Source organism: Podarcis gaigeae, assembly GCF_964106915.1.
Source record: "Podarcis gaigeae genome assembly, chromosome: 4".
NCBI classification, from domain to species: domain Eukaryota; kingdom Metazoa; phylum Chordata; class Lepidosauria; order Squamata; family Lacertidae; genus Podarcis; species Podarcis gaigeae.
This window is the reverse complement of record NC_139677.1, coordinates 53,166,643-53,194,182: the sequence shown is the minus strand read 5'-3', so window position 1 is coordinate 53,194,182 and position 27,540 is coordinate 53,166,643. Positions and strand designations below refer to the sequence as shown.

At 42.8% G+C, this 27,540-nt stretch overlaps 2 protein-coding genes across 8 annotated transcripts; one reads left to right on the top strand and one right to left on the bottom strand.

Annotated features, from left to right (window-relative positions):
• The first annotated feature begins 438 nt into the window (after window positions 1–438).
• GET1 (guided entry of tail-anchored proteins factor 1) lies at window positions 439–11,789 on the top strand. The gene is made up of 5 exons (XM_083734828.1): window positions 439–579; window positions 2,494–2,659; window positions 5,755–5,822; window positions 7,016–7,130; window positions 8,917–11,789. Exons 1-5 carry the CDS (start codon window positions 457–459, stop codon window positions 8,988–8,990), a joined length of 546 nt encoding a protein of 181 aa, XP_083590954.1. The 5' UTR covers window positions 439–456; the 3' UTR covers window positions 8,991–11,789.
• On the bottom strand, window positions 10,471–27,532 carry LCA5L (lebercilin LCA5 like). 7 transcript variants are annotated; one of them, XM_083734768.1, is made up of 8 exons: window positions 27,289–27,532; window positions 25,751–26,480; window positions 20,857–21,362; window positions 19,217–19,354; window positions 17,809–17,902; window positions 14,688–14,788; window positions 12,517–12,646; window positions 10,471–12,054 (listed from the first exon to the last, which is right to left on the bottom strand). In XM_083734768.1, the coding sequence occupies exons 2-8, from the start codon at window positions 26,187–26,189 to the stop codon at window positions 11,309–11,311; spliced, it is 2,154 nt and encodes a 717-aa protein (XP_083590894.1). In that variant the 5' UTR covers window positions 26,190–26,480; window positions 27,289–27,532; the 3' UTR covers window positions 10,471–11,308. The 7 variants fall into 7 exon arrangements, with proteins under 7 accessions (XP_083590894.1, XP_083590889.1, XP_083590893.1 ...); XM_083734763.1 differs by having other exon boundaries at window positions 20,857–21,383; window positions 27,173–27,461; XM_083734767.1 differs by having other exon boundaries at window positions 27,173–27,461.
• Window positions 27,533–27,540: the final 8 nt, after the last annotated feature.

Genomic DNA, 27,540 nt, shown 5'->3' with positions numbered 1-27,540 from the left:
CAGTCCGTCCCACCCATAAGGAGAGGCCCGTCGACTTCAATGCGTTCCTAAGTCGAAGAGGCGGAGGCGGGCTGCTCCCCTCCACCTGGGCGGGTTTGATAGGCTGTCTCGGCAAGAGGGTGACAGTAACTGTGACATGTGCGCGCGTGCGCACACATAACAGGAGCGCGTGAGCTCAGCGACCGCGGTTGTTATTACGAAAAAGAAAAAAAATCCAGCGAGGCACAAACCACGGGGCGGGGGTGGTGAAGAGGGAGGATGTGCGCTTGCGCAGTTTGAGAAGCGGCCGCGAGCCCGAACCTTTTCTGTAGTGTTCCTTCTCCCCCTCCCCCACCCCGTTGTTCTTCTCTGGCGGAGGCGGGAGACTGGCAGCCGCTTTTCTCGGTCTTCCTCGCGTGTCTCTACTCCTTCCCCTTCCCTCTACCCGCCCCCCCCCCGTCTAGTCCGGCCTGAGACATGGACGAGGAGGTTCTAGTGGAGACGGGAGACGTGACGGGTGACGGCGCCTGGTTCCTCGTGTTGAGCTCCGTGTTCTTGTGTAACCTCCTCAAAATCCTCCTGCCCTCTTGCTCCTCCATTGTAAGTGACGTCAGCCCGCCGGGTTCCCATAGCGACGGCGCCCCGATCCGCCTCCCTCGCTCTGCCCTGGGAGGGGAGGGCAGCCGCCTTCCAGCTGGGGCCCGAGTTCAGGGGAGGGCAGAAGGGGCGGCCGGGGCGGGTCGAGCGGAGCGGAGCGTCTCCCAGCCCAGCCGCCGAGATCGCTAGTGAGGGCCCAACTTTGCTCGGGAGTCTCCCTGTGGGCCTAGTGCACACTGAGCTTTACTCTGAGTAGACCCATTGAAATTAATGAACATGTCTTAAGCTAGGCCAATTAATTTCTATAGGTTATTTTGAGGAAACGTCAATGCCACCCTAAGTCATTTTCGTTCTCGCAAGTACGGAAGCAGCGAGGTCACTGGATTAGCAGGCTATCCAGGTGATGGATGCGGCCGTTCTGTTGTTTTATTTGAAAAATCTGTCGGAGCCATTTACATTGATTGCACGTGGAGGCATTCAGGGCAGAGAGTGTATGGAATAAAACGGCCTTATGGATGTATTTCAAGCCACTTTGCTTGATTCCTAGTCTGGGGAAAAGGTGGGATATAAATAAATATAATAACAACAACAGAACATTCTTTGGCTGTGAGGTTCATGTTTGGAGTCAGCGGAAAAAGTATGCAGCAGGCATGTCTTTCAAATAGAAATCTTTTACCACCTTCCTAGCTGAAGCAAAATAAAAAAAATCCTTCCAGTAGCACCTTAGAGACCAACTAAGTTTGTTATTGGTATGAGCTTTCGTGTGAAAGCACACTTCTTAGCTATTTGGTGAATTTTGCTTTTTTTCCAAATTGTGGAGCCAGCAGAGCCACTAGGCAGGGTGAAGCCACTGCCTCAAGCAACTGACCACCCCCCCCCGTACACCACCAATTTTGGGCAAGATTTCATCCATTTGGGATGAATCTCACCCAGAATTTATGCAATCTTGCCTGAAATAGGCGCCTTGCAGCAGCAGAGCAGGCAGTGTCTGTGGCAGCAGCAGGTATGGTAGCAGCAGGGCGGCACTTCCCATTTGGCCTCAAGCAGTGAAACAGGACACACTGCCCCTGCCAAATTGCAACACAATTCTCAGCAGTTTAAATGTATGCATGCTTTGAGAGAAAATTCCCATCATTTAAAACATAGTATTAAAACACTTATTTTAAAGAGGATTTAAAAGAGTATCAATGTAAAAAATGGAACAGAATTATGAGTGGAAACAATCAAAAGTGGCAGACCAGAAATAGATGCACCCATCCCTTGGTAGGGGTCTATTTTATTTTTTAAAGGTAGCTTCATTCATCTTTAGGTTCAGAGTTTGAGAACACAGCCTTTAGTTTTTGTGCGTTTGGACACTCTGGTCCAAGCATGATATATTGAAGAGTTGGGAAGGAGGTAGACTGCTAGCAAAGGTCTGTCTAGGAAATTATTCATTGTTTTTCATTCAAAATTCCAAGAAACTTACAAATAGGGACATACCTAGTAGTTGGTTAGGTTGGCCCCCATCAAGGGCACAAACCCTGCAGGAAGGGCACAAAAAATCACCCCTCTCCTTTCTGCCTTACACTGGCTAGGAGTCCGTTTGTCCGCACACTGTGTTCACTGGCGGAGCATGAACGAAAACCTTTTTGAGTTTCTGTTCCATGAGGGCAGGGTGGGGGGAATGGGGTGCCAATGTAACTCCTAGTCAAGGGTGCAAGGGAGCCTAGGATGCCTCTGCTTACAAAACATTACACTTAAATAACCTGGGGCACGTTTCAAAGTGTACTTGGGTCAAGATATTGCGGAGAGGGACTAAAAGACTGCTTAAAGAGAAGTAAGCAGTAACCATGTTTTAGAACAAATAAATTCATTTCCTTTTAAAAAAAGAGGAAAGTGATGAATCAACAGGTGTTTGGACATCTTTCTCTTTGTCAGATATCCAGATTGCTACAAAAGGATGCTGAGCAGGAATCACAAATGAGATCTGAAATTCAGAACATGAAGCAAGAACTTTCTACCATTAGTATGATGGATGAATTTGCTAGATATGCCCGACTGGAAAGGAAGATTAACAAAATGACTGATAAACTTAAGACTCATGGTAAATACTTGCTACTTATATTTGCATCATTAGCCTACCTTTCACTTCTGTTTAATTTTTTTAGATTGTTTGTACTGTTCTCAGTATTTTTAAATATATATATTTTTTAAAAAAAGCATGCATAATATAAAACATGACTATATTAAATACCTCCTTCATGGATCACTGCCTTGTCATGGCAAAGGGGCTTGAATAACTCAGAGAAGCTATGAACCGTGCTGTGCAGGGCCACCCAAGACGGACAGGTCATGGTGGAGAGTTTTGACTAAACGTGATCCACCTGAAGCAGGAACCGGTAAGCCACTCCAGTATCCCTGCCAAGAAAACTTCATGGACAAAAACAACAGGCATATAAAATGAGCCCCTCAGGTCGGAAGGCGTCCAACATGCTACTGAGGAAGAGTGGAGGACAAGTACAAGTAGATTCAGAGCTGATGAAGCGGCTGGGCCAAAGCCAAAAGGTCTCTCAGTTGTGGATGTGCCTGGAAGTAAAAGGAAAGTCCAATGCTGTAAAGAAAGATATTGCATGGGAACCTGGAATGTAAGATTCATGTACAAAGGTAAGCTAGTGGTCAAAAATGAGATGGCAAGAATAAATATTGACATCCTGGGCATCAGTGAACTAAAATGGATGGGAATGGGCGAATTCAGTTCGGATGATCATATCTAGTACTGTGGGCAAGACTCCCATAGAAGAAATGGAGTGGCCCTCATAGTCAACAAAAGAGTGTCAAAAGCTGTACTGGGGTGCAGTCTCAAAAATGATAGAATGATCTCGATATGAATCCAAGGCAGACCTTTTAACATCACAGTAATCCCAAGTTTATGCACCAGCTACCGGTGCTGAAGAAACTGAAATTGACCATTTCTATGAAGACTTACAACACCTTCTAGAAATGACACCAAAGAAGGATGTTCTTCTCATTATAGGGGATTGGAATGCTAAAGTAGGGAGTCAGATAAAAGGAACAACTGGCAAGTTTGGCCTTGGAGTTCAAAATGAAGCAGGGCAAAGGCTAACAGAATTCTGTCAAGATAAAAAGCTGCTCATCACAAACTGTGTCAACCACAGCAAACTATGGCAAGTTCTTAAATAAATGGGAGTGCCTGATCACTTCATCTGTCTCCTGAGAAATCTCAATGTGGGACAAGAAGCTACAGTTAGAACTGGATATGGAACAACTGATTGGTTCAAAATTGGGAAAGGAGTACAACAAGGCTGTATATTGTTTTCCTGCTTAATTAACTTATATGCAGAACTCATCATGCGAAAGGCTGGACTGGATGAATCCCAAACCAGAATTAAGATTGCCAGAAGAAATATCAACAACCTCAGATATGCAGATGACACAACTTTGATGGCAGAAAGTGAGGAGGAATTAAAGAACCTCTTAATGAGGGTGAAAGAGGAGCGCGCAAAATATGGTCTGAAGCTCAACATAAAAAAAACCCCTTAAGATCATAGCCACTGGTTCTATCACCTCCTGGCAAATAGAAGGGGAATAAATGGAGACAGTGAGAGATTTTACTGTATTTTTTGGCTCTATAGGACGCACCGGACCATAGGAGGGGGAGAACAGGAAATTTTTTTTTTCTTGTTCTCCCCCTCTAAAACAAGGTGCGTTCAAGGTGCATTCACCCAAAGCCTCTGGAGCGCAGCTGCGCTCTGGAGGCTTCAGGCGGCTACCTTGGAAGTCTGGAGAGCGAGAGGGGTCGGTGCGCACTAACCCCTCTCGCTCTCCTAGCTTCAGTGAAGCAACCTGAAGCCTCTGGAGCGTGGCGGGAGTTCCCTCTGGGCTCCGGAGGCTTCAGGTTCTTTTTGACCTGCTCTTTGGGGCTGGCGGTGGGGGGAAGCGCTGCTTTTCCCCACCGCCAGCCTCAAAGACCAGGTCGGGGAGCAGTGCGAAGGCGGCGAGCCACCTGCCTGCTGCCCACCGCCAGCCTCAAAGACCAGGTCGGGGAGCACTTCTGGCTTGGAGGACAGCCTTTCTAGCCCCTGTAGAGGCTTTGAGCAGCTAACCCCAAGCTAGAACAGCGAGATGGAGCGCTCCGCAGCACTCCATCTCCCTGTTCTGGCTTTGGGCTTAGCCGGGCAGTCTGCATTCGCTCTATAGGACGCACACACATTTCCCCTCAATTTTTGGAGGGGGAAAAGTGCGTCCTATAGAGCGAAAAATACGGTACTTTTTGGGCTCCATAATCACTGCAGATGGTGACAGCAGTCACAAAATCAAAAGGCGCCTGCTTCTTGGGAGAAAAGTGATGACAAACCTAGACAGCATCTTAAAAAGCAGAGACATCACCTTGCCAACAAAGATCCGTATAGTTAAAGCTATGGTTTTCCTAGTAGTGATGTATGGAAGTGAAAGCTGGATCATAAAGAAGGCTGATCGCCAAAGAATTGATGCTTTTGAATTATGGTGCTGGAGGAGACTCTTTGAGAGTCCAATGGACTGCAAGAAAATCAAACCTATCCATTCTGAAGGAAATCAGCCCTGAGTGCTCACTGGAAGGACAGATCCTGAAGCTGAGGCTCCAATACTTTGGCCACCTCATGAGAAGAGAAGACTCCCTGGAAAAGACCCTGATGTTGGGGAAGATTGAGGGCACAAGGAGAAGGGGACGACAGAGGACGAGATGGTTGGACAGTGTTCTCAAAGCTACCAACGTGAGTTTGACCAAACTGCGGGAGGCAGTGGAAGTCAGGAGTGTCTGGCATACTCTGGTCCATGGGGTCACGAAGAGTTGGACACAACTAAGCGACTAAACAACAACAACATATTACCGTAAATACAGCAAGCTTAGGGATCTGCTGATATGTCAGTTTCAAGGCAATGATAGTGTTGTGTTATTAATATTTCTATATCCGTGTTTTGTGAACTACAAAATGTTTTTGAAAAAAAGGAAGGAAACAGGTGCCGGAGACTACTTTTTATTTTTCATTTCTAGTTATAGACCCATAGCCTCTAGAATTTGAATTTTAAAGAAATCAATCATCCTTAAAGTGGAAACAAAAGTTATTTTTATCAGTTTAAAGTAAAATCATGTCTCCTATTAATGTAAATAATGCAAATCATACTTGTTTCTTTTAACAGTGAAAACACGAACAGCTCAACTAGCCAAAATAAAGTGGGTAATAAATATTGTATTCTACATTTTGCAGGTAAGTAAAATTGGTTTATATATGGAAGCCTTTCAAAGCTAAACATGTGAATGGGCCTTTTTTGCAGTGGCTCTTTGTGGAATGCTCTCCCTAGGTGACTTTATTACATATCTTTAGGTGCCAGTCAAAAACGTTTCTCTTCAACCAAGAGTTAAGCTGATTAACTTTGCATGACTTTTAAAATGTGTTTATGGGAGGGGGGTTATCGGTCTGTTTTGGTTTGATTTTGTATTTGCATTTTATACTTTTCTGTTGTGGATTGCCCTGGGATCTTTGGATGACGGGTGGTATACAAATTTAATAAATACTAAAAATTGATTAAGATTCCTTAGCCATGTGCCATAATATCCAATGTTTATATTCGGAAACAAATTCCCTGCACATATCAAATCAGGTATTGTTTCGCATGAAGAAGCATTCAGTTATGTGATACGCATGCACACACACACTTTCAGGTGTGTATTGTTTTATATGAAGGTGCATTCAGTTATGTGATACACTCATACACCAGAGATGTATAGCCCAAGCACAGATTTACCATCCGAGTGAAAATTAGGCCATAGGCTTTCCTTTGCTCTGACTTTTCATCTGGCAACCAATCACGTGAAGATGTGTCCAGTGCCATGCACTCTGAATAGTCCAGCATAGAAAATGCAGACTTCCCAGCTGTTACAGTGCAAGCCAAGAACTGATGACTAATCAAGAAGAGGCTATGTTCGTCATATGGGGCGAGGGCCAGGGTTCTCACTTTGTGTGGCAGTGACTTTGAGGTCACAGTACACTCGTACCTTGGTTCTCAAACGAAATCTGTTCCAGAAGTCTATTCAACTTCCAAAAATGTACGAAAACCAAGGCACAGATTCCGATTGGCTGCAGGAGCTGCCTGCACTCAGTCAGAAGCTGCGGAAGCCATGTCGGACATTCAGCTTCCAAAAAACGTTCACAAACCAGAACACTCACTTCTAGGTTTGCAGCGTTAGGAAGCCAAAACGTTCAAGTCACAAGGTGTTCCAGAACCAAGGTACGACTGTAGTTGTATTGATTTTTTAAACAGTGGGTTATTTTTAAGGATAACATGGGCATCTAGCACTTGCTAGGCATCAGAAATGCTGATTGCACAGCTAGATGTAAACAAGAACTCTTTTATTTTGAGGTTTTCATGCATAATCATGTAACAATTGTTTTACTTCCAGGCTGCCTTAATGATCTCACTAATCTGGAAGTATTACTCTGAACCAGTTACTGTGCTTCCAAGCAAATGGCTAGCTCCACTAGAACGTCTAGTAGCTTTTCCAACAGGAGTGGCAGGTAAGCCTGTATTATTTTAATGCTTCTCAAGCTTTTCCAGGAATTTCATATACCGTATTTTTCGTCCCATAGGACGCTCCGTCCCATAGGACGCACCTACTTTTTTGGGGGGGGAAATAAAGGAAAAAAATTTTTTCCTTTATTTTCTCCCCCCAAACCAGGTCGGGGAACAGTGGGATGGCGGTGCTGCGCCTCCCCGCTGTCCCCCGAGCTTGTGGGGCTGGCCCATGTCTGCCTGGCGCGAGGGGCGCCCTGCTTCAGGGCGCCCCGCGCGTCGGGCAGCAGGCTACAGTCCGCAGCATGGGGAACCCTCTGTTTCGGGGCGCCCCACGGGCCCCCCGGGTGCGCAAGGCTTGCCAACACCAGCGCGGAGCACGGGGCGTCCTCCGAAGGGCGCCCCGTGCTCCGCGCTGCCGCCTGCAAGCCTTGCGCTCTCGGGGGGAGATCCCCCGGGTGCGCAAGGCTGGCCAACACCAGCGCGGAGCACGGGGCGTCCTCCGAAGGGTGCCCCGTGCTCCGCGCTGCCAGCTGCTGCCCGCAAGCCTTGCGCTCCTGGGGGAAGATCTCCCGGGTGTGCAAGGCTTGCGGACACCTGCGTGGAGCACGGGGCGTCCTCTGGAGGGTGCCCCGTGCTCCGCGCTGCCAGCTGCTGCCCGCAAGCCTTGCGCTCCCGGGGGAAGATCCCCCGGGTGCGCAAGGCTTGCGGACACCTGCGTGGAGCACGGGGCGTCCTCTGGAGGGCGCCCCGTGCTCCGCGCTGCCAGCTGCCGCCCGCAAGCCTTGCGCTCTCGGGGGGAGATCCCCCGGGTGCGCAAGGCTGGCCAACACCAGCGCGGAGCACGGGGCCGCCTCCGAAGGGCGCCCCGTGCTCCGTGCTGCCGGCTTCCACCCGCAAGCCTTGCGCTCCCGGGGGGAGATCCCCCGGGTGCGCAAGGCTGGCCAACACCAGCGCGGAGCACGGGGTGGCCTCCAAAGGGCACCCCGTGATCCGTGCTGCCGGCTGCCGCCCGCAAGCCTTGCGCTCCCGGGGGGAGATCCCCCGGGTGCGCAAGGCTGGCCAACACCAGCGCGGAGCACGGGGCGGCCTCCAAAGGGCGCCCCGTGCTCCGTGCTGCCGGCTTCCGCCCGCAAGCCTTGCGCTCTCGGGGGGAGATCCCCCGGGTGCGCAAGGCTGGCCAACACCAGCGCAGAGCACGGGGCGTCCTCCAAAGGGCGCCCCGTGCTCCGTGCTGCCGCCCGCAAGCCTTCGGCTCCCGGGGGAGATCCCCCGGGTGCGCAAGGCTAGCGGACGCCTCTCGCTCTCCAGGCTTCAGCAAAAGCCTGCATTCGCCCCATAGGACGCACACACATTCCCCCTTCATTTTTGGAGGGGGAAAAGTGCGTCTTATAGGGCGAAAAATACGGTATCTTTCCTATCTTAATATTATACATGAGTTGATTTTGAATGCGTTGCCACACCTCTGCCTTCCCAGATTCCTGAGTAGTTGCAGAAGCTAATAATGCTTGGCTCATGTTGAAATGAATAAGAGATAATTTGCATTGGAGAAGGAAGAACTTAGTGGATTATGCCCATAGTCACACATCTTTCATTTGCATAGAGATTCCACATTACACATACTAGTGGTACTGGGCTTTATATAATTCTTCTGAATCAATAGTTATCTCATAGATATATCCTTATGCAAGTGTTTTCTGCAACTCCTGGTGTTGTCCCTACATGTTTAAATATGTATGTTTTAGTTACTGAGAATACTAGTGTCTTACAGCATGTATTTCTTATTTTTAGGTGGTGTTGGCATTACTTGTTGGTTGGTGGTTTGTAACAAAGTTGTGGCCATTATGCTTCACCCTTTCAGCTGAGAAGGATTCCTAGTTTCAGCAGACTTCTCAGTTTCTTGTGAAATACAGCATCCACACATTGTACCATCTGGAATGTACATGCCTATGAAAAGCAGGCAGGGTTTGGGACTGAGTAATAAAGCATCAATAAATCTTAATACAACATTCTGTTAAAATTTTAATGTATTGTATTGTGTAAAGTTCCTTTTCAGTTTGTAACCTGAAGTGCTGGGCATAAATTCTATTTAAATTGTAGTTGATCAATCCTAACCATGGCTACTCAGAGTAAGTCCCATTGAATTCAGTGGGTCTTAATTCTAGGTTAGTGAGGTTAGGATTGCAGCCTATGTGCATGTAATGGTTTTAAAGCCATGTAGACATTTTAAAAGTGAAAGGAAAATAGTTTTTTTAAATAACGTGGTTCCTTTAACTTTGTCCACATTTGTTTCTCTATTGTAATTTCAGTGTTGTCAAATATGTTATGATTGACTGTTCACTACCACAGTACAGACATAATATACCATAGTTCACTAAACTAGGAACAAGTGTCAAGTCCACATTCTACCGACTTAGCAATTCAATCCTGGGAACTACAGGATTGAAGCTTCAGCACTTCAATCATGGGAACTACAGTTCCCCATTACATCAGGCTAAGATCTAAAATGAGGATCAGTTTATGGTTTCAGATTCCGGTTAGTAAGTTATTATGAAATCACAGGTCCCCTAAAGGCATGGTATGAAGAGAGGGGAAGCACACAGGTCCAACATTTTTTATGGCCAGGAACTTTCCAGCTAATCTAGCCCATATTCTGTTTTTAACTGTATCTGCCTGATATCAATTCCTTCTCTGATTCTTTTTTAAGAAGATTTTTATTAGTATCAAAATATTACTGGAAAGGTCTTTGCCTTATGCAACAGTGGCTCTTTCTCCCCCTCTTGGCCACATGCTGTGTTTTTGCTTAAAGAATTCAGCATGATGCATTTTTTATTCTAGCCACTTGTGTGTAAGAAATAGGAGGAGGAGATGTGAGAACTTACATGTTAGATAAAATTTCCAAACAACCATTGACACAAATAAACTTGCTGGATAGGTTTGTGCTAAATCTGTACCCATTTTGATGACTGAAAGCTTTTTAGATTTCCATGTAGGGAATAATATAGTTCTTAACACAATGCTATGGCTCCCTCTACTGCCCAGGTGATCTGCTGGCTCTGTCTGCAGCACATGTTCCTCTCCCACTTGTATTGGGCCTGTGTCTGCTGCTTTAACAGAATACTGTACCACTGAAGTGGTGCTGGTGTGCAGCTTCCCTGATCCTAAGTGCTCTGGGTACATCATGGCAGTAAGATCAATCTCCTATTTGTTAGGAACAGATGAAATGATACATTGTTGCAGTTTTGTGTTTAATCATACTGGATCCTGTTGCGTATATTGACACCTCTTTGTACTAATTGTGTTCAATATTTTGTGTTCCAAGAAGGAAAATAAAAGAGAACAAAGTTGTGGGTAGCACAATATTTAATATTTAAATTACCAAGAATGTTTGATTAGAAGAAGAGCTTTTAATGGCTGTTTCGAATGTTACCTGTTTTCCATATTTGGGGTTCAGTTACAATAGTAAAAAACAATATGGATATCCAATTATAACCATAGAAATTACTGTAACCAACATATCTTCCTGCACTGAGAAATTTGTATAGACAGATGAATTAGTCTGTGTAGTCTGAAGATGGCCAAATTTGAGAGTTAATAAAATAGGCCATACTGTCATTCTTCTTTCTGGCAACAGCCCCATAACTTGCACCCATTATGTCTATATCAGATTACACAAATCAACATGGATGGGTCAAAAGCACCCTATTTGAAGGCCCCTTCATCTAAGTATTCATTTTCCTAACTGGGACCATGTAGATAATTTGAATCACTGCGTTGATTTAAGAGGCTTTGTGGAATGGAATAAGTGAGAAAAGTTATGCAGTGCCTCATTTTTCTATTGTAAATACGCATTAACTGTCTTTTCCCCCAATAAGCTTTACCACCAATGCCTATTCAATGCAATTCTTTTCAATGTATTCTTATTTAGAGCTCTTGTAATAGACCTGTCATTGTGCTTCATTTTAATTTTTAAAATGCACTGCAATATGATGATTTCATTGTTAAATATAAACTGATAACTTGCATGCATGTTTTCCTGCAATAGAATATAAAATGTCTACCTCTTACGGTAAATGAAACTTTCTCGGGGGGGGGGGGGCGACCCAGTCTGCAGCAGTTAATGAATTATTTTCACATACTGTGTGTGTTTTAAGATAAAAATATTGTTAAATTATGGCAGGAATTATTTAAAGTTTTCCAGGAAGGCAAATGTATGGAAAACCTTTATATGGGCTTGTTTGGAATCGCCACACTGCAAACCATCATTGACTTGTGAAATCTCATAAGACTTTTCACTCATCAAAGTTTTTTTTTCCTTAACTGCCTCTTTTAAATTAAGTTTTGAGTGACTGTCCTTTAAGATGCAGCTTGGACCAAAGAGTTCTTCCATAAGAGTGGTTTTCTTTTCTGTTGATACTGCAGGAATGTGTCCTTTGCCAAGCGTCGACATGATGTCCTTTTGCTTTGTTTTGGTAACCTTACCAAATGACGGTTCATAGGCACTGCTTGAATTTTCTGCCTTTAACTCAGTTATTTCACCCTGGTGTCTATTCAATTGTCTACTACTGCAGGTGGTGCTTGTGTTGGACAGTGGACCTGTTGAAGGGTATCCTTGATGCAAATTTTCAACAGCTTCTGAAAATACATACTGTTTCTTTAATGTGGATGGTGTTTTGTATCTTTGTGTTACTGTTTCCATTTTATCACAGCTCACTTGTTTTGGCTCATTTTCTTGTTTTTCAGTTGCAACTTCTTCCTGGTTATTCATTTTTTGTTGGATGTCATGTGTGGACTCCAATGCTTGGTCTGTCCTTAATTTCTCAAACTCTTCTTTCAACAAGTTGAGCCTTTGTCTTTCTCTCCTGTTTTTCTGTCTTTCTAGGTTTTCACATCTGAAAGGTTTTTCTGTATTTGGACATATCTCTTCCCCTAATTACAAAAGAATATTATTATTTCAACAGTTCTTCAATTCTTAGAAGTCAGTCAATAACATTTTTATATCATAATTTTTATATTCAGACAGATATTAAAACACTGCAGGCACATCTATAGATTTAGTAGCTACAAATGACCTCAAACATAGAATCAGCACCCTTAGCAAATCAGCTTCTGGGAACTCCCCACCCACTGCTTAGCTGAATTCCATGTGTTAGCTGAGAAGAGGTAGTTTGAGCAGAGGGCAGAAGGAGCAGTGTGTATGATTGTGTTTATATGTGAAATGAGTGATTACCTGTCTGGTACTGTTCCTTTTGGGTCTGGCCCCATCCAGCCTGGCTCAAGAGTATTACACTAAGATAATCTGCCCTTTGGACTGAAAAAAAGACTCTCTACTGCTGCTGAAAGATTTGCTAAATCTGTAGACACATCAGATTCGAAATACTGTTAAGATACCTGTGCATGCTATATTCGAAATCTGTTGCATTGTTAATTTTTGATTTTGATGAACTTCTGTTTTTGATTCCATCTCTTTATCCATATCACATAGTTTGTCTTTGCAATTAATATCTTTGGTTGTCAACTCCTAAAGAAATAATAGAAAGAAAAACACATATATGTCAGTTTGATTTGCACTTTGTAGCTTTCAAATGTCTTTGAATAGCAGCAAGTGATGGATAGATTTCAGTTCTCAATCCGTGACCTAATTTGTCTCCATAAAGTAGATAGAATCTATCTGAACTCCCAGCAAATTAAGAGTACGCTGGCTTCAGCCTCATACTTTGTTTGGAGATGGTCTAAAATGAATGGGATCACATGAGTCCCAACACACTAAAGCCCACAACACAGGAAGATAAAGGTAAAGGACCCCTGGACGGTTAAGTCCAGTCAAAAGTGACTGGGGTTGCAGCACTCATCTCGCTTTCAGGCCGAGGGAGCTGGCGTTTGTTCACAGACAGCTTTCTGGATCATGTGGCCAGCATAACTAAACCGCTACTCGGGCATGGAGGACCCTGATGAGTGCCAGAACGCATGGAAACATCATTTTCCTTCCTGCTACAGCGGTACCTATTTACTCGCATTGGCATGCTTTCAAACTGCTAGGTTGGTAGGAGCTGGGACAGCAATGGGAGCTTACCCCGTCACAGGGATTCGAACCGCCAACCTTCCAATTAGCAAGCCCAAGAGGCTCAGTCAGAGTAGAAAAATGTCTGTTAAATAAAACAAGGACTTGTCCCCTGTGATTTTCTGACCATAAATCACAGAAACAAAGTGGCAAGGAGGATTTTTTGCTTTCCTCACAAGTCCTGTTGTATGAACTTAAGATGCCACCTGGATCAGACCAAAGGTTTATGTCAGTATTCTGCTTACACAGATGGCAATGGTTCACAAGTAGAACATGATCACAATAGCACTCCCCTGCTCAAGATCCTCAGCGACTGGTACCCAGGGATATAGGCCTTCGATACTGAAGGAAACAGAGCCATCAAGACTAGGCCATTGATGGTCTTGTCCTCCATGAATCTGCCTAAAACCCTTTTAAAGTCATCTTAGCTGTTGTCCATCACTGCTATGCACCATGTGAAGAAGTACTTTCCCCTGTCCTGAATCTCCCAACGTAGCGGTACAACCCATGAAAAGTGTGCAATGCAAACATGTCTGTCATTTCCTGCTCTTATCCAGGAACTGAACAAAAACTATGATATGCAATGAGAAGCCCACAGTTTCTCTTTCATGTCCTTTTCAAACATAGGAGTGGTGAAGAGAAACTGCAAGGCAATTTAAGTTCACAGCCCCTTTTCCCTTCACTATCCTGTTGCTAAAATGTAATTACTATTTCAATATCCTCTTCAAAGCAGAGGATGGTGCAGTCATGCTCTAATATATGGTGGAGGCACTTGCACATATTTTTTCACTGGGCGTTCATACAGCTGTGCCAAGAGCAAATCATACAACATTAGGTTCCTTGTGAATATCTTATTTCTTATCTAGTCCTTATTTATAACAGTTGGACTTGTTTACCCAAGCTAACACAACAACCCTCAGCGTATTTACTGAAAAGTAAGTCCCTCTTCCTATTATTATTATTTTATTATTTAATAAATTTATATACCACCCTATACCCAGAGGTCTCAGGGCGGTTCACAACCATAGGCTTGCTTTGCACATAACACTAACTCAAGTAATGCATTAGCCCATGACTGGCAAGCCAATAAGAAGCCTATAGCTCATGGCTTATTTTGAGCAAGAGAAACCATGAACCAAGGTTCCATCATAAAGACAAAGACAAACCATGGCTTAGCCACAGGTCATGACAGCCACACAGGGCTTAGGAAGAGTTTAGCCGCCACCATGGTCCTTACTTTAGGAACCAGCATATTTGCTTGTTTGCGCTTGCCAGTATTTGGCTCAATGTTTCATGCAAGCTGGAGTCACCTCAATGATGAAGTAAACCTATTTCAATGAGGACAATGTTATTTTCACAATGTTGCTGTAATATGATTCAGGAAACTGAATGTATGTTAAGGAATCTGCAATTTGCAGGAAGAAATGAAGCTATAAGTTACAACACGGCATGAACAAGAGTGGTTTAGAGTTGTAAAAGGATTAATTCAGATCTGCCTTACCTCTTTTAAAAAAACAACTGAACTTTTCTCTGCCTCGTGCTTTTGAAGAGCTGTTGCTCCTAGATTCACATCTACTTGTACCGACTTGGAGACATTGACAGCTATGAAAAGACAAGAGGAAGTAAATATTGAGACGTATCCCCTCTGCACTCCTGAAAAATGAATATGAAATGCTTATGTCTGGAATTGGTGGTGGGCTAAATACGGGACAATAAACTGAAATTCAATCCTGAGACAAAAGTTCTATGGGCAGATGCTTCATCAATTCAGGGAGATGGCATTCAGCCTTTTCTTAATGGATTACCTTTCCCTTAAAAGTCGGGTTAGTGGATGCCTACACAGCCTCTATGGAATGAAGCACCTTTCGTCAGTTGAGGTTGATGTGCCGACTGTGTAGCGAGAGCCTGGGCATGGTAATCTGTGTTCTGGTAACATCCAGGATCAGGTACTATATAACATGTTATAGATATGACTGCCTGGAAGCTACAATGCTAAATGCTGCCACTAGCCTACCAACCTAGCCAACCACCTAACTGGATGTTTGGGTCATTGCAATGATGCTTCAGGAATTGGAATTGCTTGGACTGTCTCCACCAACTGGCAGTGGCTTTTCAGGATTTTAGACAATGCATTCTCAGTACAACTTGGGGATGTTGGAGATTCTGCATGCAAAGTAGTTCCTCTTCCATAAAGCTGGAGTCCCTCCTCCCCACTTTTTAAAGACTCATTTGGTGTGGCATACATTAAGCAGTCCAAGTTGTTTGAAAAAGCTAGAGTAAGGTGTTACTTTTTGTTTCGTGGCTTACTGAGAAACCTACCTTTGAGCTGCGCGCACAAGCAAAACTAGTTTCATCTCAGATGTCCTCAGAGAGGTTGGTACTTCAAGGTCCTCCGCCTTAGTCCAGTACTGGACATACAAGATGAGATGAATTCGCCAGTGGGTGGTCTTCACTATCTGACCCCCCTTTCTTTTCTTTACTTAATTAAGCAACAAGAGTTGTTCTGCCACCTTGCTGCTGCCCCACAAACTGAAACCTCAAATGCCATTTCCCTGGCTGGGAAATAGCTTCTGCTACATAGAGGTAGCCATTTCTTTTTCGGATGTCCATTGAAAGGAAACAGAAATGACATTGTTCCCCCACGGTTGGGATTTAAGTTCATATGGTGGAACAGCGGCCTTTGGCTTAATTAAGTACAAAAAGGAAGAATGAAAGACCACCCACTTGCCATTTTATCTCACAGGGAATCGCACCAATTTATTTTTTATTTAGTTGAACAAACAGGCTAATTAATTATGTGGCAATTGACAAGTTGAATTAATTGAAGAAATGGTGTGGTTGATCAGGATAAGAGTTAGCATAAGAGTTTATTCAAAGTGATTTGAATGGGAAATCATTCGGTTTGCCTTCTGTAAAATGTAAACTATAATAGTTTGCATACTATAATAGTTTACATATAATAGTTTTCAGAAGACATCTGAAGGCAGCCCTGTTTTAGGGAAGCTTTTAATGTTTGACTGACTACTGTATTTTATTATTTTGTTGGAAGCAGCCCAGAGTTGCTGGGGAAACCCAGCCAGATGGGTGGGGTATAAATAATAAATGATGATGATGATGATTACTATTATTATTAAATTTGCACCTATGAATATAAATTAGCACATACAAATGTGCACCTTTTTTCTCTTTTGTGTTTGTTGCATATACTCTTGTGGTGGAGCAATGCATAAGTGGGCACCCTAACTGGACATACTCCCCCCAAAATGTGCAGGAGATTGCTGTCTTTCTTTACAATGATAGACATGTCTGCTGACAAACATGTCTATTATCTTCAATGAGTGTTACTCTCAGGTAAATATGTATAGCATTACAACTATACATAAACAAAGAAATGTATGTGTACACGCAAATGTATACACACATACACACACACAGCTACAGATAAAAATATATACACATAGACACCCCTAGATACATATTGTACAGTAGTATTCATGGAGCTTTAACTGGTCAACAGGAGGGGCTATAATGTTAACCCTACCCAATGTGAGGGGACAGTTCCATGAGGAACCGCCGACCTTCTGATCGGCAAGCCATAGGCTCTGTGGTTTAACCCACAGCGCCACCCACGTCCCTGCTTTACTGTACCATCTCCCTATTTCTAACTGTAAACCAAGCTGTTGGATATAGCTTGTTGTGTTATAATTAAACATTTGATGCTGCATTTAGGTATTTCATCAGCCCTACAAAAATTACAGAGCTCAGGAAAATGTAATGACATATCTTGCAAATATGTACTATTATTAATACCTGCAACTGAACAAAAATTGAAATGATATTACAGGCACTCCTATTTTGCTGGTGTGATATCAAATGCAAGCTTACCCAAGACACTTAATCGGGACAGTAGAAATTGCAGACTGAGGACTAGGGGGAGCTATGTACCTAAATGTGTATTAAAGTGGATTGGCTTTTCTTATGGAATGACAATGATACAAAGTTTTAAATCTTGCACAGTAATCTAGCTAATTTACTTCTGATTACCCCCAGCCCAATCATTCTCAAAACCATAAAGTTATGAAAAAACTGTAAAATAATGTTGATTTTTTTAAAATACAAAATTGTTGCTGATATTTAGAATTTGTTGCTGAAACCTCAGTTTAGTAAGTTGATGGCAGAGCAATCCCTAACCCTGGCTGGACAACAGCAGTCTGTGCAGCATAGGGACTACTGCTCATGCCAGCCAGGATAGAAACTGGGGAGCAGGGGAGAGAAAAACCTCCACCACACTACACCAGCCTGGGACTGGCATAGTGAGTGGGTGCCATCATGTGCTGGCAGTGGAGATGACTCAGAATCTGGTGGATCCCAGGCAGCTCAGCCCCTTCCACCACCCTTTGGGGCTTTCTGTTTGAATTTCACCAGTGATACCACCCACTCAGTGAGCAGTACAGCAAAGTGCTGAGGCAGTGGCATCAGTGGATCTCTTTTAGGCTGGTCAGAGGGAGGGAGACATTGCAGTCATTAAAAATAATAATAAATACTGCAGAGTTTTCTAACACAGTTTTGGCACATGAAAGCAACATCCCGCATTAAAAATGAGCAGAAAAACATTGTGCTACCTTTGGGGGGAGACTCTGAACCACCTTTGTCCTGTTGACCTTTAAGCATCCGATTTGCATAAATATTTCTCACACCAAGTTCTCGTTCTTTTTCCTATAAAAACACAGCAGTAAGCTAAAAAAATGCAATATGGTTTATTCTATGGACCTCAATTATCTATGTGGCCTAATTAGCTGAATTCACTATGCATCTTCCATAAAGCACCATCTTATTTTTTTCTCCGTAAAAAAGCATCTTTGCTTAGTCATAATTCCAACAGGCCAAATATTCTATCACTTGTTACTTGAAAGAAGGATGGAGCTTGTTTGGTTGAGATTGCCCCTGAGAATTCTATCCGGAATGTCCTTTTAGATTGGGTGGGGGGAATCTTTTTCATCCGAAGGCCATATTCTCTTTTGGACAACCTTCTGGGGGCCACATACCAATGGTGGGCGGGATCAGAGGCAAAAGTGGATAGAGCAACAAATAGGAATTTGACATTTGTGCAGGAGGCTAGTTTCTTCACACTCACAGGACACATTCCAGCCAGGCAAAAACACACAGGAAGGGTACAAAGCAGAGCTAGCTGGTGAGTGGGGAGCATGTGTGACCCGGGGAGACTCCTGAGGACCAGAAAGGTTCCCTATCCCTGTTATGAATTTGCTATGGGACTCCATGGCACCACAGCTGTTCCTGACAATGTGGTATTGAAAGCACTAATTCTTTGCACTACAAGTTGAACTACAAGTTCAGCCTTCACTAAAAGGGTAACTTCTAAAGCAAAAATCAAAGCTGGTGAGTATTTAGCTCAACCTTTGCTTCATATCTGACATTTGTGTAACAATATTAACTATTTACTTGTAAATGTGCGGTAGCTTTTTTAAACAAATGGACCACTGCAACTTTATGTAGTCGCATCCATTCAGTGGAACACCCTCCCAAGGGAGATTTGACAAACCTGCTCCAAACAAAGTTTCAGGCAGATGGTTAAAACTCACCAATTTGACAAGGATTTTAAAATCCCTGCCAATGTCTTATCTTGTCTAGCTGCTATCTTAGCTTCAATTTGTGAACTGATTTTCTTAATTGTATTGCCTTTTATAATGATTATAGTATTTTAAGCTACTTTTTGAGGACATGTGACCCAAAAGCGGCCATGAATCTAATTATAAACAAACAAAATTTCACTATATTTTATTGTTCACAGCTTATAATGTCTGATACTTGAAACACAAGAAACCAGATAACCAATCTGTTCTCACATTCAGTGTTTAATAGCCACACTTAGGAATACTTTTATTTTTGCACTAGGATACAAATTTTTAAAGTAGCATCTCCTCTCGCCTGTACTAGACATTGTAAGATGTGCAAATGCTCTCTATAAATTGCTAATTCTCTTATAGTAAAATAAACTTGAGGCTTAAATACCTTGATTTTTTGGTTAAGCGACTTGATTTCCATTTGCAAATTCGTGGTAATCAACTGAGCTTCAAGAGTCTTTTTCTTCTCAACTGCTAACTGATGACTAAAGGAGGTATTATTCAACAGCAGCTGCTTTTCTAAGACCTAAAGATATTACAAACGCATGACCATGTACTTTCTCTCCTGCCTACTGAGAATCATACAATATTAAATGTAACAGGACCGAAGTACTACAACAGACATTGCAAATTTTAATAAACTTCTTTGGAAAGATGAAAATCCCGATTCTTATTAATGATATCAGGGGTTTACACTACTATTAAAAAATAATTTGATTTTTTAAATAATGAGAACAAGTATGCTTATGGTAAACAAGTGTGGTAGGAAATTGTATCCATAATCAGAAATATTGTATCATGTATTCTCTCCCTCCCTCTCTTTTGAAATCTAGAAGGAGAATCATCCATTCCCATAGCAATTAGTTAGTGAAAATACTGTATTTACTTGAATGTAATGCACACCTTTTTTGGCCAAATTATGCTGCAAAAATTAGGGCACACATTAGATTTGATGGCACCAGCAAGTACCCTTTTGGTTTGGAGGTTCTGAAAATTGAGGTGCACATTAGATTTGATGGTGCATTAGAGCCACATAAGTACAGTGGGTCAGTGAAAAATACATGGTGAGGCTAAGTCAGTTCTACCAGCCTCTTTAGCCATTCCTACTCCTTTAGTGAGTTTCTTCTTCCATACTCCAAAGCAGAAAATAGGGAGGGCTCAAACATACATAAAGTGTGGACTGACCCATATACCTGAAACTTCAGTTTGGCAGATAAGGAGCTGTGAAGTTGCTTTTAGTAGTCCATTTTAATGATGGACTACTCTAAGGTGTGGGATGACTTGATGGGTCCTGCTCTGTTTCTTTTCCCATCTCAAAGATGCAGGGCAGGGCTGCCTTAGTGGCTTTAGGCAAATCACTATTAATCTAAACACATTTACTCAGATGGAGCATTAATTTCAATGGGCCTTATTTCTAAATAACTATACCCAGGCCTTGTGAGGCTACTATCCTATACCAGAATGTATAGAATCATCCTGTTAATCTCAATTCCTTGTCTGTAATTGGGGTACTAGTGACCAATCCCATGTAAAAAAACTATAGATTCCCATGCACAAGGCTCTAAACCAAAAACAAACACTACAACTCTAGACTGCAATTTAAAATGAAACAAAATCTGAAAGTACTATGGTTTAATACTACTGTATTTATGCGAATCTAATGCACCATCAAATCTAATGCACACCCTAATTTTCACAATGTAGTTTGGCCAAAAAAGGTGTATATTGCATACGAGTAAATACGATAATAATAGCTTTGAAATAAGCTGTTCTGGTTCCTAAGCTCCAAGTGTGTAGTTATGCACATGGAGTTCCTGCCTGAGCAGGTGTCCTCTGTGCATTATGGTGATCTGTGTACAGAGCTGTCCCCATCCCTAGGGTAAATAGGAAAGCCTCAGCACACTCAGGAACTCCTGCACATCTGAACAATAGTTTGGCCAGGACTGTTAATTAGAAATCTAGCAGCACTCTGATATTTCTTGCTCTAATTCTAGTTACACTGCACATTAATAAACTGCACATTAGTACCTGAATTCTCTTATCACCAATTTCCATTCTTTGTGTGAGGGTGTTTAACCTGCGTCTAAGTTCTCCTCTTTCTGCGAGATTCTTGTCTTCTGAAAGTTTCTGCAACGCCAGTAAGGTATCTTTTGTCTTTAGTAGTTGTGCCTCAACTTCTCTAAGTTTCTTGGACGCACTGCGCTCCTGCTCTTGAGATTTCCTAAGAAGTACCCTGAGAGTCCTCACTTCACCACACTGTTTTGCTAGAAGATCAGGCAGATTTGTCTCTGCATTTTCGTATTTACTTATTGCTTTCAAATGTCGATATTGAAGCCGCTTCAAGATCTGATTTTCCATGTTAGATGCCTCCAGTTTTTTCTTCAGAACAGACACTTCATTTTTCAGCTCTTTAACTTTGTGAAGCCTGGCTGACAATAAGCGGCAAGCTACATTGTTCTTCTGGGAAGTGATTATAGTGCTAGTATTGAAAAAGCTCTTTTGCTGCTGTTTCTTCTTAGGAAGTGTTTTACCCCCTACATTAAGAACAAAACAAGCTAAAATGGTATAAGACTAGAGAGAGTAAGAGAATGTAAATCCATATAACAGAGATGGGGGACCTGTGATCCTCCAAATATTACTGGATCACAACTTGCATCATCCCTGACCATTGGCCATGATGACTGCAGCTGATGGGGCTTGAGTCCAAGAACATTGAGAGGTTTTCTGTCATTTCTATATAAGTTGCTTACTAGAATTTAAATGCATCCTCAAGAAGTGATAGAATGTGCATAAGACTTTATTGTTCAAACATGTTGAGCTTATGTATTCATTGCATCATAAAATTCACTGCAATTCCCCCAAATATTGTATAACTGATACAATCAGAGTGTCAACCCATACGGGTGATTACACTTTATGTCTCCTTAAATAACTAAAAGATTAGGCATGTGTGTGGCCATGTTCAAACATCATACTAAAGATGGATCAGCATACTTTGAATGAGGCATAGTGTTGCCTCATTCTTGCATACCCTCCTCCTCCCATACATTGTGAGGAGTTCAGTAGCTCTCAGTTCTGCTTTTAGTTAACCAAAAAATTGTTATGTTGCTCAGAGCCAGAACTGTGGTCAGCATTAACTATGGTGAATTCAAACAAACTAGCTCAGAAACCATGGTTGGCTTGTTTTAAACCAGGGGTCTGCAACCTTTAAGACAAAAAGAGCCACTTGGACCCGTTTCCGAAGAAAAAGAAACTGGGAGCCGCAAAACCATTGCGACATTTAAAACAAATATATCTCCGGAGCCGCGATCTGACAGCGGGTGGGAAGGTGACGTCAGGACGGTGCGTGACTAACCGCCCGCATGCGACGTCACAGCCAGTACAGCGCCCACCACAGTGGGGAGTGTCGGGGCACACAATGCGTCTCCTCCCTCACTAGTATCCGCCCCGGAGCCGCAGCAAAGGTGTAAAAGAGCCACATGCGGCTCCGGAGCCGCGGGTTGCTGACCCCTGTTTTAAACTAACCATAGTTAATGTTAACAATACACGTAACTGTGGTTAACTACAGTTTCCAGACACAAAAGTAGACATGAAAGATTCTGAACTCTACTGTGCAGCTGTGCAGGAAGTGGGGAAGGAAGGATCACACGTCTGAGGCTTGCAGGGACCCATTCATATTACGCACATTTTAAAAAAAAGTATTTATCTGGGATGGTTATAAACTTCTAAACATTACAAAAGACCATAGCTAAAATACAACAATCCATTAAAATACAAAAATTAATAACAAATATAACAGTTCTCAAAAAAAGTGATCTGATATTGCCTATAAGTCATCATTCTGTGACAGCCTGTAAAAATAAATAAGTGCTTCCAACGAAACATGTACAATAAGGGAGCTGCCTAACTTCAATGGGCAGTGTGTTCTACAAGCAGGTATTTGAAGAAAGGGTATTGCGCATTTGTTAGCATGTGCAATATGTCAGCATTAAAATGCATAATACCTGTAAATTCCCCACAGAATACTGGAAAGCTTTTACCTGACTCCATTTCATACAGGTGACATCAATGTTCAACAGGAGAAAAAATCTGGGAATACTAGTCCAAGACAAATTATGCATCTGTGGAGCAGCAGCAGTCCTGGAGGGTTTGCCTCCATATATTCCTGGATGGCATCTTGTTTTTATTTATTTATTTATAAAAAAAATATGTATTTATTTTAAAAAATTATATACCGCTTAACCACAACTTAACTTGAAGTGTTTTCTAAAGATACAGAAAGTTAAAAAAAATGGAAACCAATTAAAACTACAGAAGCATACTTCGTCTAAAATACCTGCGGGAATAATAGCAATCTTAAAATGCTATATTAAAAAGAACAGCAGCTGTCTCTAAGTAAGCAGCTACTGCTAAACAGGCTTGCAAAACACAGTAACTGAACAAGGCCTCGAAGTTGGCAGTTACACTCCGATGTGAGAGGTCACAGAAATGTTTTCAAAAGCACGCAAAACGCAAATGGATACACAGAGCATTTCTCCACATTCTTAAATCAGATAAAACGAAAAAGTGAGTAGCAGTGGGGCAGGCGGTGTGTGGGGGGGGGAGCTGCACTGCTCACCTGGCTTCCCAACGGCAGCCACGCTGCTGGTTATTGAGAGGGGCAGAGGAGAGGCGAGGGAGCATCAGACTGGCTCCACCTGCGCTGCTGCACTGAACCACCTTCCCACCTCCCACTTTTGGTACCCAGAAGTGAAACTGGCGCTGGGAAGCCACTCCATCCCACTCTGCCCTGCCAAACACTACAGTCTAGAGCCCTTACTAAGGAATATGAAGTCCTGGAAAGCAAAAGAAAAACAAAACAAACTTTCCATTCCAAGGAACTAATCAGTAAGTTAACCTCGTTGGAGGTAAAGGTCTCTAAACTCAGAAAAAAAGAGATTTGGGTTCTGAATTCTGAGGGAATACATCCATACAAGTATCCCCTCTATTTTAATTTCATTTTTAAACCTTTTCTTTTCAATTTTTAGTTGTCTTAGTGAAGATTCAATACAAAATTCAGTTTTAGGTTTTTGCTTTTTTTAATTTGGAATTGTAAATATATTTTACTTCTATTCGGAAATTGTTATTTTTCTCTTTTTTCTAGTCTGCAGACCATTTCAACACGTTCTGTTCATAGACCTTAGTTTGCCTACCCACGTTCTATGCCTTAGCTCCCTATGATGTTCAAACACTGTTTTTGTGTAACTCCTTCTTTCAAAGAGTTACAGGTTCTACAGATTTTCAAAACAGCGTTTCTTAATTAATGGGCATCATGCTCATTCAACAGTAGATAGTGTAAGCTGCATGGAATTCAGCTCCTTTAGAGTAAAGCACAGATTCAGAAAAGTTAAAGCAATGTGCATGTCCATAAATGAAGCTTTATTTAGGTCTATGCAATCTATATTTCTATATATACCCACATGTACAAGAACAGAAAGTCATTGTTGGTTCCAGGTTTGATGGCTTGTATCTAGGTTCTCCTGATATGATTACCTGGCATTCATCAGAGTGTTGCAGTCACCATTGATGTCAAATTCCCAGGGGGTGGGTCTGGGTAGGGGAATTTTAATATTTCACAATACATCACCACAATTTAGCATCACTCCAGAGCACTGTGGGAAATTAAAATGGTGGCTTCCGTACCCCTAATTAGGGTTGCCATTTTAATTTCCCACGGTGCCCCAGAGCCATACTATGTTGGGGGCATTGTGGCAAATTCAAATAGCAGGTCCCAGATCCCCAGTAGTCAACAGGAGGCCCAGACCAGGTTTCAGTGGTGCACCCTGTTCTGAAAGGTGCCTGAGGATGCCATGTGTTGATGCTGGGTCTGGGGAGAACTCTGGACATAGCATGCAAAGCACACTGTGATTGTGGTAGGGAAACAATGAGCAAGGGCAGTGACATGTTGGGGTGGAAAATAGAATGGGTGAATACAGGGGAAGTTTGCCTAGACAAAGGTAGAAGGAGAAGGGCATGATTATCATTACATTGCAGGGTGATGGGGAAGGAAGGAAGGTGGGCTAGATATGAATTAGTATGCCTTCATAGCAAATAAAAAACATATTGCTTCTCTCTTTTGCTTGAAAACATTGCATGATCGAAAGAAGCAGGTGTGAAATCAATAAAGTTACTGGGACTATGCTCATTTATTGCTTTCCAACAGTTCAGAGCTTTGCTTTCAAGGGAGAAGAAACAAAACATAGCAATTTCCCTCAAGTAATTCAATTAGTTTCATTTGGGATTTAACGTTCTTTGGAGCAGATGCTGGAAGAGGGAGTGTTGCAAAATATATTTAGGGCATATCTCTTAATTTTACACACACGTTTTTCAAGATAACAGGTAGTTCTAAAATAATGTGGTGGATTATAGATTTTACTATGCCATTGCCATCATTTGTTTTCATTCATAATGCTTTCAATTCTTTTCTGTCTCTTTTGCACACATGAAAACTACAAAGCTTGAATGTAATGCTGAAGGTTAACTTTGCCTCAGAACTTCACCCACAGACTGCCATACCCAAATACTAGTGCTGGGATGGAGAGCTGTCATACAGACCCCGGAGGGCTGCCCACAAAGCTATGGGAACGTCTAGCGAAGCATAACATACAAGTAGGCACAAACTGACTTCAGCTCTCCTTTCCATCTGGTTTTGCCCTGTGTTTCTTTCCTCTGCTCCCTACTCTCCCTCTTTTTAATGCTTCTTTCTACAGACAAGTGGTTTCCAAAAAAATATAGCATTTGAACAAGGGGCACTTCAGCAATAAAAATGGAGAAGCACAACTGTCAGTTCTCCAGCAAAGCCATGGTCTTCATGAGTTCTGTCATAATCTGTCAACAGTAAGCTAACATTAGCAGTGATCAGTGTGGTCCACCATCTTCTTACCTTTGGCTTGGTGATCATTTTCCTTTGTTTTCATTGATAATTCCTCCTCTTTGGTTTCTGGCTGTTCTAAAATACTGCTGTATCCACTGCCATTGCTGCAAGGGGTTTCTGAAGAGTATGTGTGAAAATCTTCATAATAGTAGACCTGAGAATTTCTGCAGCTGTTCTGCTCGGAATAACTGCTGCTACTGCTGCTAGCCCTTCTTGAAACATCCTGGTTGAAGTCATTGGAATAGTCAAGCTGAAAAGTTCCACACTGACTGGAACACTTACTACAGTGGCTAACTTTAGTGCTGCATTTGCTTTGGGTGCTCTTGCAGACCCTACTAGGAGAATCACTTGGACTTCTACTTTTTGTAACTTGTTCACATTTATTGTCTTCTTGGACTACAAAATGGAGAATGTAGTCATCTGAAGCCATCATTCCATTGTTAGACATCCACTAATTATATTGAAAACCACAAAAAGAACATGGTGCTTAAGTCAGAATTTGAAATTATGCTGTTTTGTCACTGCTTACTCAGGGCCTCATCCTTTGTTCTTTGGAAGTAGTTTGCTCTAATTCTGCACAATAAATCTTCACAGTTTCTGTCACCTTTATTATATAATTTACTTTCCAAAGATGTGATGTGCTTGCACTATAGACTATATTTGTAGCACTGTCATCCACGAACTGCAATTCCTCATGAACATTCCTTGAGTTCTGTGTTCACTCAAGGAACTAAAAAGGCTAAAATAAAAGGAACAGTATTGACATTTTTATATATTGCAATGCAAAGGATTTAAACTTGCATGGGAAAATTTTGCATCGGCCCAAACTGCCTCCAGACAAATGTATCCAGCCACAGCATTAGTCTTGGCAATTAAACTGAGAAAGAGGCAAGTCACCCTTTGCTACTGCAGAAGCCCGCAAAGAACCAAAGGCCCCTGGCCTAACCGTATGAATTACCTTTCACTTACACGTTTAAAAACATGTTTAACTTGCTGAGCCCTCTACTATGCAACTTTTATATAAATGAAGCTGAATTCAGAGATTCAGAGAAAGGCAAGGACAAAGCAAGCGATGGGAGGAAGTATTGAGAAACGACATGGGATAACAGTGGTGGGAGGAGAAAAAAAAACTTCTGAAAAGTTTCAAAAATTAAATAAAAGAGGAAATGTTGGGGGAAAGTATCACTGCCCCACGGGATCAGTGAGCCCTGGAGCCAGCTAGGTATAGGGCTGCAATCTCACTGCGGGCGGCTTCCCCCTTTCCTGGTTGGTCGGGCTGGAGGAGTCGCGGGGATGAACGACAGAAGCAATTCCGGCAAGTTCAAGAGGAAAGAGAAGGGAAGATCTGCTGCCCCCCGAAGGAGCGCGCCTCCTACAGTCCCTTTATGATCCCCCACGTGCTCCGCCTTCACCTTCTTGGACTTCTCTTACCCAGAGCCAGGACCAAGAGCAACTCTTACTCCCTGTGCAGCTCAGGGCTTAGGCTTCTTCCCTTCTCCCGCGCGCAGACAGAAGCTTCCACCCCGCCGCTCCTCTGTCCACGCTACCTGGTTCCTTGGGCTACATGGGCGGAAGGAGTTGTTTTCAGGTCTCCGTTACTGTGGCAACCGCAGAACTTCGCCGAGCGTCATGGGACTTGTAGGACTGGACAAAAGGGCCTCGTCGCTCGCAGCCCGCCTCCCCTTCTCCACCGAGGCGCAAAGGTTTCCTTGTTTTATCCCGGCAGCAGAGGCCCCAAGTTATCCGTCCGTCCCACCCCTCCACCCCCGCGGACCGTGAGAAAAGAAGATCGACTCGAG